The sequence below is a fragment of the Pleuronectes platessa genome, chromosome 1 (assembly GCF_947347685.1).
Source record: "Pleuronectes platessa chromosome 1, fPlePla1.1, whole genome shotgun sequence".
Lineage (NCBI taxonomy): Eukaryota > Metazoa > Chordata > Actinopteri > Pleuronectiformes > Pleuronectidae > Pleuronectes > Pleuronectes platessa.
In genome coordinates, this window is record NC_070626.1 from 20,621,922 (window position 1) to 20,635,590 (window position 13,669).

General features: G+C 42.2%; 1 protein-coding gene across 1 annotated transcript in view; it reads right to left on the reverse strand.

Moving 5' to 3' along the window:
• rras2 (RAS related 2) overlaps window positions 1-13,669 on the reverse strand; it is a 28,739-nt gene extending 15,070 nt beyond the window's left edge. The window contains exon 1 of the mRNA XM_053420154.1: window positions 13,233-13,669. Within this exon, the coding sequence (XP_053276129.1) occupies window positions 13,233-13,334 (102 nt within the window). The 5' untranslated portion in view covers window positions 13,335-13,669. The remainder of the gene's footprint in view (window positions 1-13,232) is intronic.

Below are 13,669 nucleotides of genomic sequence, written 5' to 3' on the forward strand. Positions count from 1 at the left end.
CTGTATATTGAAATGGACCACTTAACAGTGCCCCAAAAGTGAAGCCAAATCATCTGGATCGTCCAACAGTGGCTGGCTGCAGCATAATTTAAACCCTGCCTCCTCCTTTTTAATGGATAGAACATAGACCAAAATAAAATGGTTTCATAGACTTTATCACGCTGTATGTATGTTCAAGTAATCATGGGTTGAAAAGTCATGATTGACGGCAGAACCTTGATACTGCGAGTCCATCCCCGGATATTTTAGCTTAATTTTTGTACAACAAGAGGAAGTGTGTGACGCATCATCCATCTCTGCCGTCTCTGATGGTGATATATTGAGAACCAAACCCTTGACATGACCCATCATCTCAGACAATATAGTGTTTGCATTTGTTTTTGTTTCATTATCCTGTTTTTCTTCCTCTGCTCGTCTCTGTTCAGAAGTACTCCTGCTCTTGCTTATATCAACAGAGCATGATTGTGACGGCTCAGTGAGAGGACACCAGCTGCTGCAGTGGCTGCGTAGACAGAGAAACTACTGTGACTTTCGAAAACACATGCACAGCAGGGGCCAGTGTGTCAGTCTATGCTCTTCAGGAAAACCTTATGACTGAGAAAATAATCAGATGCTGATCAGGGCTGCAAAACAAAACAGTCAGAAGATCCAAATGGTTGGTTTGCAGGAACATTAATCATTTATTAGTAAACAGAAAACTGCAGAACTGACATGTAACTCCATAACAAAAAATTGTTTTCTGCTCCCGCCTACGTTAAAAAGACCAATTTGTTTTCCAAACACCAAGATTGAACTGTACACAACCTGCAGGGATTTATTCCTCTCACTTCATTCTCCACAACCTCCTCTCTTCCCTCTGGTATGACTGCTGAGTGTGTGTTTCTGCATCAGTGTACACTACTGCAGACTATAATTCTTAGCGTGGGGTGATATGTCAGAGGAAATGGGGCATTTCCCTGGCATCATGTCAAATACACAGCAGCATTACTGTTGTGTGCTTTTAGGCTAGCACTCCTAAAAACACAGGCAGCTGAAAAGCTATTAGTTGAGCAGCACTCCATAAATAAGACCTAATAGAAACATCTGCCCTCTCTCTGTCTCTCTCTCTCTCTCTCTCTCTCTCTCTCTGATGGTCCTGCATTCCTGACCTGTAAAAACATCAATGTAGAAAATGACCATACTCAATGATGTTCAATGTGTTCCAATTTCATGTTAGAAGGCAAATATAAATGGGTGAAATATGATGAGAAAACCCTAAATAAACTAGATGCATACCTCTGATTAAAGAATCAATCTATTTATCTGTATATTTAATGGGTTCTTCTTTGGGTCATGCCCCCCCCCTCCCACAAAGTTTCATTGAAATCGGTTCATCCGTTTTTGTGTGATCAAACAAACAGTGATGGTGACATAAGCTTCTTGGCAGACATAATAATTGGTGGAGAAAAACACGTGAATGAGAATAGTTAGTTAGTTTTACTTTATTGTTCCCTCGGGCCAATTCTTTTTCACAGCACTGTAAACCACACGTCATAACAGAACAGGGACAGGCAGAAACATGCAGGAACAACGCAACAGGCAGAACAACACAAAAACAAGACACCCTGTTTCAGGCAGTGGTGACGGCAAGCACCTCAGAGACCTGAACCATGGGGCAGTACAGTGAAGTGGACGTTTGGTGAGCGGGTGATAAATTATGCTTTTGTAAGTGAAATTTTAGTATGGGCTTCAAAATCGAGCTCCGACAGGTCTGGTGTGAGGAGCACACATCATCTTAGCAGCATGTTGGTTCTACACGTGAGTTTGGTTCAGCTTGTTAATCATTTACTATGGTCTTTGAAGTCACAAATCCGGAAAGGTCCGCATTGAAACGGCAAAACCAATTTATTCTTAAGAAATTAGATGGTGAACGCTGACGTGCAAATATGGGCTGTGGACCAGCGGTTGTTAACTTTCTCACTTTAATAATAAGAGACAAAAGAAAAGACGGCCGTTTTTCTATTGAATTATGCTGATTTTACTTATAGCATTACGGATGCTGAAAAGAGGAACTGCAGCATGTGACAGGTTGTCTGAACATTAGAGCATGTAGACCTTTTCAAGTAATAACCCAAAATACAATCTCCTATAACTCCTCCAGCAGAGGTAGATGTAGCTGCTAGCTACTAGCAGCACATTACTAGGTCCAGTTGACCTGTTTCTTAGCACTTTGATCTTCAAACACTTCGCAGACCTACTAGTCGAGTAGAACTTTAAAAAACAAAATGCCAGATTGTAAAGTAGGTGTGCTGTGGTTGTGGGGGCGTCTGGGTGCTGCATGCCTAAACTAGCATCTAGAGAGGCATGGCAGAGTTTTGGTTAGACATACCAAACCCTTTTTGGCAGCTGTTGACTTGGTGTGCACTGGTGTGTGGCAATTTAGAATTCTACACTGGGTTTGCTAACACCAACTGGTGCTGTGGACACAGAGTCGCATACAGTTGCTGGGTGTGTGTGTCTGGGTTAGATCAACATAACAGTCACACAATAGCTGAGTCACTGACTAAACCAAGCTGACATATTCTACACATGTGTCTGATGTTTGCTGCACAGTCCCTCTGATTCTGATGTTATCTGCGTGAGAGAGACTCAGGGGCTCATTTGTCGGGGGACACTTGGCCATTGTCACCAGCACATTTGGACAGTGGGTCGTGCTGTAGCGTCACCTGTTGAGGGGTTGTCTCATTCCGGGCCTCACCTCCCACTGATAGATGGCAGGTGCCCCGCAGGCCTCGGGACAGTGTCTGCGTGAGACGTGCCAAATGTCCACCAGCTGCCTGGCAGACAGCTCGGGGCTCAGCATCAGTGACAAGCTCAGACATATAAAAAGAACCGTTCGCTGTATTACTTCAACTGAGTTTCATGCACATTGTCGCCCCTCGAAACACTGTCTCTCACACTGCAACATCAAATAACGTAGACGTAACCAGCACTATACACTACACATAATCAACACTTGCATCGGCAGCTCGCATATAATAAAAACTAGGCTACTCAATTAAAAACTTGTGCTTTAAATTGGAAGGTTAAATGTTCGAGGGTGGTGGGAAAGGTTTGCAAAAAAAAGCAGCGCGTCAGTTTCCTATAGTCAGACTTGTTGTTATATGACTCTGAGATGGGAGACCCGATACTGTGGCCAGTTATTCTGAAACAGACACAGAACAACAATAGCCAAAACCAACGCAGAGAAACCCGCCGCCCACTGTGTCTGTCTGACTATCTGAGGGGCAGTGACCGGAAAACAAGTGGGACTATCACAGGTGAATATAGCAACAAAGAAATGTATCTGACAAAGGGAGGAAATTTGCTACTTGTATTTAGCATATTTAGTATTAGTTTGCTTTATGTAATATTGCATAAAGTTAAAAAGCAGCATGTGAGAGTGTTGAAACCTGGCGGCTCTGAGGTCGGGCTGTTTCCAGAAAACAGAAACTGAGTCGCTCTTTGTTTTCTATTAACACAGGAAACATGTGGTGACTATTTGTAGAATCTCAAAATATATTTTAGGTATTGAAATTAATCATGAATATCCTTAATAACCAAGAGTAAAGCACATTCCCTCATTATTGAAGACAATGAAGAAAATAAAGATGCCGCACAAAAACAAACCTGAAAAATTGAGATTTACGAGCAATTTAAGTAGAAATGATCATCATGGCTTTAAGAGGACGCAAACACACAGATCAGACTACTGTCCTTGGTGGTAGTTGCGGCTGTGCATCCACACGGCCTCTCCACTCGCATCCCCAAGTGTTTTCTATGAAAACAACATGAATGTGCAGTACACTGGGGAAACGTAGCTTTGAGGTGAAATGTGAGATGCACACCGAGGAGACAAGTTTAGCAACAAACATTCAATTTTCTCCACTGGAACATAACACTGTCCTATTGTTCTACTCTGACTGTAATTTCTGCCACAAATGAATTCAAATCAAATCCACGATGGCTCCATGTTCCTTTTTGGTACACGAGTGTACTGTAAGACGTATTAATAAATATTTAGTAGCAAAAAAAACAGATGTTCTCAAGTGTCAATTCAAAGATTTCCCCGAAATAAATAAGTCTAAAATTGTAATGAAACTCAGAAACTTAGACCAAAGAATACGAACACAAGATAATACTGTCGATATGACCAGACAGTCATTGTCATCTTTAAGGATGTGACAATTCTGATACTAAATGCTGTCTGTACATGCAGCTGATTTACTCTTTTAATATCTGCAGCATCAAGAACTGCTTTTAAATAATTTTTCGTACCTGGGAACTAATCTATTCAATCAAGCCACTAAAGCCATTAGTAGCCATGACCTCTAGAAAATTGGACTCAGACATTTTCCATTTTCACACATGAGGAACTCAGCATGAGCTTGTCCGGACCAGATGCGTTCACAACAACAGGAAAATCTCTGGAACATGCAGGTGAGGGTTGGCGCCTGTGTAGAGCATGAAGGAGGCAGGACATGACTTATAATCCTCCAGCAGAAATCATGTGTTTTTGTTCACAACCACAAAACCATTAAACTTGTTTTCTTTCCAAGTGGACATCTTTGCAGCATAATTTAGTTCATGGAACCTATTTTCCATCTCAAGATATTTGTGTACAGGTTTTTTTTCTCCCTTTTGCATCTCTCTTGGTTAGAAACGTCATCAACACGCCCACAGCTGTGAATTTTCCTGCCGATTTTCTCACATGAGCCCACTCTGACATTTTCTGGACATTTTACCAGTGAGCTGAGAGAAAAAGTTCTGCAAAAATCATCGGTAACGTTCCCACATATAGAAAATATGAATTCAAAATGTTAGCCTTTCTTTAGTTTAATCTTATGTGTTTTTTGTTTTGTTTCTAGTTTATTTTATTTTTACTTTTATTTGTTTATGGTTTATTTTTATTTTCCCTTTACCTAGAGACAGGTAGAGTTGGGTGGGTGTGTGGGAGGAGGGCTTGGGGTGGGGGGTTACTGTTAATTGTAAACATTTGAAAAAATGTGAGCATTGCACTCTTTTATGTCCTCATTTTGTATTGTCGGTGCTCAATAAACATACTAAAAAAAGAAAAATATGAGTTCAACTGGAGTTGTTAACACTCAATCTGTAAGAAACTGATTTAACATCGTTTTCCTTCATTGCACATATCTCTCTTTGCCCTCTACTCACAGACTTGTGATGACATGCTATAGTATTCATCATATTATTCTAACCTGTGGCAGCAGCAGAGAAAGACTGTGAGCTGGGAGTGGCTGTAATTATCATCTGATCTTAGATCAGTCACGTTTGATGGGCGACATTCTGGATCACACCTTCGCCTCTGGCTAACAACTTTACACAGCAGACAGGAGGCTACAGTTTTGGAGAGCATCTGATCACTAACAAGGCATTCCTTATAATTACTTTTCTTCCTCCTTACCTTATAAGATACAGAACATAATACACCAAAGAGTACAAGACATTCTTCTTGACTTGAGGAGGGCATCATACGTTCACACCTGCCAGAGATAAAACACTGTGTTGCCCAACATCAAGGGTAAAGCTCTTCTTTCTGAAGAATGAGGAAGTACCCACACAAAAGGAAGGCAACTAATAAATATGTGTCAAACCATTTGTATAACAGTAAATCTACACCTAGTAGTTATTTTAATGGTCAATAGATCGTATTCATTACGGACAATAAAACGCATGTAGAATTATATATAATCAGAAGGGAATCAACCACAAAAACATACAATAATCCAGTCGCATGTTGTACTTATGTCGTTATTGTTCGTTTAGCTATTGCTGATTAAGTGCTGTCTTCCTCCCAGGACAGTCATTAGTTTCTCATTAGCTCAGAGCAAAAAAGTATGACCTGCTCGTCTCCTGAGCTTTCCCAGATGGGTGGGAGTGTCTTACTCCCTTCTGCATGAACATTCCTATGGTGTGCTGTGTGGTATTTTTCCAGATTCAAGTGAATTATCTCACCAACAGGACATTCATCCATGCATTTAAACGAGAATAAAAAGCTAAGGCCTTGGTGCTGCAGTGTTCCATATCCCACAGTACATGATTGCACAAACAATACACTGATTAGATCTGTATTTCATAAGCATCTAACGTGCTACAAGAGCAAAGGTCTTGGACTCATTATGTTCAATGGGGTTTATTTCCTTGCAAGCATGAATACGCAACTTCCACAGAGATTATCTTAAAAGAGCAGTTGGCCTTTCTGCCTGAGGGTGGCACTAAAGAGGAAAAAAACCTGCATAGGCAAATTATTTAAAAATATCTTGAGCTCTTGTGCCATAATATGTCAACTTCCACACACCTCAGGAACCTGACCGCACAGTTCAGATTTATGTAAGCCCTGAAAACTATAAACTCTGCTGCCTCTGTGCTGCTCAGACACAAACCTCAAGGCCTGATGTGAATTCATACCCGATCGGTAACACAAACTTCTTTTAGAAAGATATTTATGTTATCGGTATTATCTGGGGGTCTTTCTTTGTGGCGTTTGCATGTTTCAGCCGTGTCTGCGTGGGTTTACTCTGGCTACTTCCTTTCACAGTCCAAAGACATGCAGACAGGGGTTTGGTTAATTGGAGACTCTAGAATCTAGAGTATAGATTGACTGTGCTGTGAATGTGAGTGTGATTGGTTGTTTGTCTCTTTTGCTAAATCCGCACTACTACCATTTGGTTTAAAATGCATCAGTGCCACTATGTATACACCAGCCATCAACACCACTCTGGACTTTGGAAACGTTGACCACATTTTTGTTTGAAAAGATACTGGGAAACTAAGAAATGTAAATAAGACATTCGCCCACATTTGCTTTCAGATTGGTTCTTAATCAGTCACGACTCAACTACCAGCGGTGAAGGCAAAACATGGTGAACAGTTACTGTCAGTATCAGTTCCTAACCCTAACCTCATCGTCGGTTCAGGAAAAATAAATCCATCCTCTTCACTATTGTTTTTGTGTCATTCATAGTTTTTTCTGTACGGGTGTGCAAATGGTCATGTGATATACTGATGCAGACCTGAAACACTCTTTTAATTCAAAAAGCAGTTTTAAAAACTACGGATGACCCGGTCAATTTGTACCCTACCTATTGCCCACTGTTCGCTGGGTTTGGCTCCAGCCCCCTTCCTGTGACCCACTAAACTAAGGATAAGCAGTATAGAAAATGGATGGATGGAAATATCTGGTTAGAGTCTGATGTTCACTGAGGTCTGACAAGTAAAGGCACGTGTATGATCACTTCCATGCTGACATGAAAAAGAGGAAGAGAAAATACCCAGCTGAGGCCCAATGGTGATTTTATTTTAAAAGGTTCTCTATGAAATGTTTTCTTATGTCTGTAGAGTTAAATCCCTTTCAAAACAACCCAGGGACGCAGGACGAACTTGCCTTCGCGGCTGATTTAACGGGTCAATGCATGTTATTCATTTCAGTGTCGATACCTCGCCAAATGGTTTGTGTGGGAGAGTGGTATTTGTGGGTGAGAACAGTGATCAGTATAGCAGCACAGGGGTCAAATGAGGGTAGAGGCTGGTGGTGATAAAGGGAAAAGATGACACATTAGCAGAGGACAGAGAGTTTTCTTTAATATTTGTGCATGTGGATGTTGTCGCCACGATGGATGGGTCATGTGTGGTTGGTGTATAGTTGTTGTTGTTAATATAGTATATTTACATAGGGCTAGACGATATGGACTAAATTTATATCAACTTTTTCCGTATCAGTTAATATTGATAATTATCATGAAAAATCTCAAATTACTGTTGATTGTATTTTTTTTTTTACTCATTGCTGAAGGGACTAAATTAATTTAAGTTATTAATTAAAGGGACTGATGTTGTATTGATTTTGATGACATTTATAGTGATAATTTGTATTTTAGTATATATATTTTAGAATATTAATATATAATATATAATATGTTTTGGAATACTGTTTTATTGCCTAGCCCTATATTTATTTATTTATGTAAGTTTTAACAGATTAAGTGCTGAAAAACCAATGAACTGCTTATTTGCTCTCGTGTTATAGTGTGTGAGAAATCAACAGGTGACCCTCCGAGAGAGCTAAACACACAATGTACTCTCATCACCTGCTCAGGCGCACACACGCACAGCACACGCGCACACAACTGCCACAGCTGTAAACCCTCCTCTAAGAAAGAGCTCACTGTGATGTAGCTCAGTCTTCTGTTATAAAAGAAGATATGATCTCCCTTAAAGGAGATGAAGAAACGCCCTTCGTAGAACAAATGGAATTGTTTCCACTCACTCAGTATGGCATGTGACAACGTACAAAAGCGCCTGCATCCAAAAATGGGCCGAGAGCATGCAGTGCTCTGTGTTACATGTAACAAAGCTTCTAAACTCGAGTCCCGAGAACACCAAGTGTAGCTGCAAACACTTTGCCTAACCACTTGTGGCTGTTTCTGAGAAACGCAGATGAAACATCACCCACCACATTGAGCTCCAGCACGACTATCATTACTCTACCTTGCCTCCACATGCCCGAGCTTCGCTGCCCTTAAAAACCCTGTTTATTCTATTGAGTTACTACTTGTGGCAGCATTCCTCCTAAATGACCTCACATCCAAGTAATCAAAGCCATGTTAGAAAATATGTGAGCTACAATACGTGAAAGAAGAAGTATAGAGAGAGGGAGGAAGTCACTTATGTGCTGTAGCTGTAAATCCAGCTACGGTGAATCCTTGACTAATCTGTCTGGACTTGATCAGTAGGGATGTTTTCGCTCCTGTGCACGAGTTGCCCACTGCCGAGGGGCTTCCACCATGCTAAGATTAGCATCATGTGAGCAAGTAACGCCATGCTTTTCAGCCAGCAATCAGACAACACAACCGCTCATTATAGAGCCATCTCATCCCAGCTGCTTCTTTGGATACTAAGTCAATCGGCAGTGTTATCTTTTACCTATACCAAGGATGTTATGGCTACATTTATTCTGCTAAACATGATAAACATGTGAAAAGGCATGTTAGTATAAACTCATATGGGGCCAAAATGCTTGTGTGGACAGAGATCGTTTTAGTTTGTGAGTGCCACTTTCAACTGAAAAGGTTGTAGTGTGTATGTAGCCTATGTTTTCACACCTCTCCATTTGTTTGTTCGTAAGTTAACTAGTTTATGCAAAAACTACTGTAGGGTTAGCACAAAACTGGGTTGAGGGCTGGCGTATGGGTCAGGGATCTAATACATTTTGGTTCCGACCCAGACAAGGATCCAGGATGTCTTCTATCATTTGTTTAATGTTGCGAGAACGGCCATTTTGCAACATTTTCATTCATTTCTCCGAGAACACTTCTGGTAACTGATATTTAGGAGTATAAAAAAATCTGGATCCAATGAACTAAAGGAGGTTTCTTATGGGAACTGGCGGACCTTGCTAAGGTATACACTGTACTTAATAGCCTTCTAGTATTAATATCATTATTTGAAAGACACACACACACACACCACCCCACACACAGTCCTCTCATGGCCAACTTGGGACACTTCCTCCCTCACGGACGTCACATTAAACAACTCGCTGCGCTCCACAACTTTTGTCAGATGACTCAAAGTTACGTCATCCCAGTGCTATTCCAGCTCTGTAGCTTTCAGTCAACTGCTTGGCATTAGGGGGGCCAGCAAATCCAAGGAACCTGCCACTCTGCTTATAACCAGCCATATCATCCTTCATCTTCTCACTCCCTAAAAAAAACTGTTTCAGCCAAATATACTGTCTTTGATGCTGCTCAGCACTATTAGGATAAGTGCTGGGTATCGAACCCCAGTACTTTAAAGAAATGAATGAGATGTATCCACAAAATCCAGTATTATCCAAAACTGTAGTTGGCATCAGGTTGTAGAATTGTTTGCTTGGTCACATGCATCCTGATCTAAATCATCCCCTTTTTTTTATTATGGATAAAGTACAGCTGCTTGTTTTACAAAGGCAACTTTACGAGTTTGGTTTACTTTGTTAGATTGAAAAAGGGGTTTTGTGAAGATGTTTATGTTCATCAAATGATGGTATTTAAAAGAATTATATTGGCTCTGGTGTTGAACACATCCAATTGTCACAAAAAAGCGTGCTTCTGAAAGTGATTAATGTGTCGCGGTCACCCACAGCCGCCGCCACCACACGCACGCACGCACGCACGCACACACACACACACAGATTTCTCCACAGGAAAACTAGAAGTATGTTGCAAAACTATTGAGTATTCTTACTTTTCTATTTATAACATTAACTGTTTATTTATTTAATGATACAAAATAGTTTATAAAGGGCCTGAAATGTATCACCATCTTTGATAAAAGTAATACTCTTGGTGAGAAGTTGGCGAGCCCTTATATATTTGACAAAACAAAGAGCACTAAATCAAATTCATACTCTGTCAAGATAAACACACACACACACACACACACAAGCAAGTAGTTCCAGTGAGTCAGGAAGCAGGTCATGTTTTTCCATACGAAACTAGGAGGTCCTAAGCTCAGCAGTGGAGGGACTTCCTTTGCCGAAGGGCCAAATTCCACATGGTCCATGACCATTAACTCACCCAGGCTGACTCGGACCCCCCCACACAAACACACCATCAGCCACCCCAGCCCCCCAAAAAAACCAACACTCCCTCAACATAGTTCTTGGGAAAGCCTGAACTTCACAACCAGCTGTTAGGTCTTTCCGCCCTTGCAGGCGACTTCTAGAAACTTCTGAGGAGGATGCAGGTTCTCCTCCTTAAATCAACATCTCCATCTCTTTCACTGTCACGGCACCAGCTTATGCCAGTCATGCAGGAGCGGTAACTAAACTGCGGATTACCGTAAAAGCTAAATAAATGCAGACTGGTTGTTCCTGCAAAATCACACGAAAAACATATGATACATACACTCTAGACTGTTCACTTCCCAAATTGAATCTATGGAAGGAACACAGTGCAGGCAGCTTGGTTATATCGTCTACGAAGCTGTAGCAGATGGCGCTGAACTCACTCACCTAGCAGAAATAATACGCTTCAGGTGATTCAACAATGAGCTTTGGATTGATATGACTGTCCATTATTCTGCCAGGAAACATCAACAGACCGCACCGTGGAAGCCGCAGTTTTATTTGTAAAATCTCTGTGAGCATGTGCCGCCACTTTAATGCAATGATAAAATCCTTTCTGCCGCATCTATCATGTACTTTGAAACCAGGTATCCAGAATAATTTTCCATCTACAAACACTTAGAGTTTTCGAGATAACTCTGGTATTATTAGCAACAGCATGTTGTAACTTCAACTTATAAATGAGATATTTATGATGACATCCACAGTGCTGTTATCTGCTAATTAAATCAAGTGGAATGTTTTCCGTGAGTTTCCCATTCACAGTGATGGGATGTTAGAAAGTACATTTAATTCATTACTGTATACTTTACATGTACCTACTTTACTTTAGCAGATTTATTTTCCAGTACTGTTCACTTTTACTCCGCTACATATATCAGCAAATATCTGTAGTGTTTCTGTGATTGGTCCATTTATCCAATCAGAGCATTAAGGTAAGATGGTGAAGAAACATCTAAACTTGGTCTGGAAGAGGTCACCGCTGAGACAGCCAGTAATTAATGTGACAATGAAGTGTTTTCAGTAGCATCACCTGCACATTCTTTATTAATACCATAGAATCTGTACAAGTCTTGTATTAAACAGAATAGGCAGTAGGCACCGTTTATGACGTAGTACACTGCTGCATTATTTGGTAATAAGCTACTCCCTGCAACTTTTATTCATGATACTTTGAGTATATTTAAAAGCAAGTTTTATTTACTTTTATTCAAGTAGAAAAGTTAATGAGGTACTCTAACTTTTACTCTGGTACTTTTTTTGTACATTTATTTGTACTTTTAAGGAAATTAAATTGAGTACTTCCTCCATCCCATAATGTTCGGCTGTAAAGGCTCCCTTTACTTCAGGTCAGTGCGGTCACTAGGCTATGGCAAAATAAATCTGTGCCACAGCTAACTGATCCCTTTTTAGTTGGTATGCAGTTAATGAGCTTTTTGAACCCTCATTAGACACAAGCCCCCACACTCACTCACACTCACAGACACACAAGCTTTTCACCCCCCACTCTGAAAAACGTGTGTCAGGCCACTATTGTCTGACACTGTGGAGACATGCAGCTGCCTGCAGTCTGGTATCCTGGAAGCCAGAACACACTGACACGAGCTGCTGCTGGTGGTGGTGGTGGTGGAGGTGGAGGAGGTGTGGGGGGATGCATAAGCCAAAAGGGCAAAGTTTGTCATCGCTTTCCTACAGAGGGTGTGTGTGTGTGTATGAGTGTGTGTGGCCTCTGCTAAGTGACTATTGTGAAAGCCTGGAAGGTCAAAGCGAGGCAGGGGTGTGTGTAGGAATGTAACCAGGGATAGTGGGAGGTAAACTGTTTACATGCCTTCTTTATATGTGACACACAATAGTCATGCAGCAAAACCCCCTGAATTATCCTGGAGGAGGCTGAACCATTCTTTCTCTCTTGAGAATGTGCATATTTCGCCTGCTGTTAACGGTGCTCTGAATTGAGGTTAACCAGCAGCTCCATCCGATCTGAGAAAGTTAATCATCTTTCCCTGGACATTTTGTGCTGCTGCTTATTTCACAGTCACTCAACCCTGAAGGATTTAAACTGTCCAACTTCACATGTTTCTAATGCGATCTGAAGCAGTTTAAGGTTTTCTTCCCTCCCCTCCTCCACTGATATTCTCTTACAGGGACTTTTGAGCAACTTTTTCTCCATTTATTTTCGGGTTGCATTTCCTGGATAGTTCTGCATCTGCACCGACTCAATCGGAACTTCGCGTGGAGTCTGAATCTGAGGCCAAACAACTTGATCAAACTCACGCTCCTTCGACTAAAGTGGAAGTAGATTAGTCGGAAATGGTGGCGTTAAAGTGACAGCGAACCTCGAACGGTGAAGAATCCTCAACCGTTAGAAAACACCAGAACTAAGTTGTAGGCCTCGGTGAAGTAGCGGGGAGGGAAACAGGAGCCCGGTATCCGCTTAAGGGGTCCCCGAGTGTGGCCTCCCTGGTCCCCCCTAACCACCCCCGGTCTTTCGCGGTGTGTTTTCGGATAAACATGGGGAGGGGAAATCAAAGCGGCGGCTCGGGGGAGAGAGAGGCAGAGAGGGAGGGAGGTTCGGACATGTACTGACCTGGATGAACTGGATCGTCAGCGCTGATTTCCCGACGCCGCCACCTCCGACCACGACCAGCCGATACTTCTCCTGCACGGAGCCGTCCTTCCAGCCGGCCATCGAGGACACTTCGCCGCCGCCGCCGCCGAAGCACCAGTGAGCAGCAAACACCCACCTTTTCCCCCCCTCGCTTCGTCTTCTCCTCCTCCTGTAGAAACTGAAGAGGGCCCTGCGGTGGTGGAGGAGACGCCGGAGCAGCAGCAGCAGAGACAGGGGACGGGAGAGTCCAGGTGTAACGGGCCGAGGGACTCGTCGGTGTAGTCCGGTCAGAAGAAGGGTAAGACCGGCGGGGAGAGACGGAAGCTACGAGCGCCTCCTGTCCTTGCGCCTCACCGCGTTTCAGCCTCCACGACCAACACTGCGATACTCACGTCGCGGAGCCTGAAGTGGGAGTC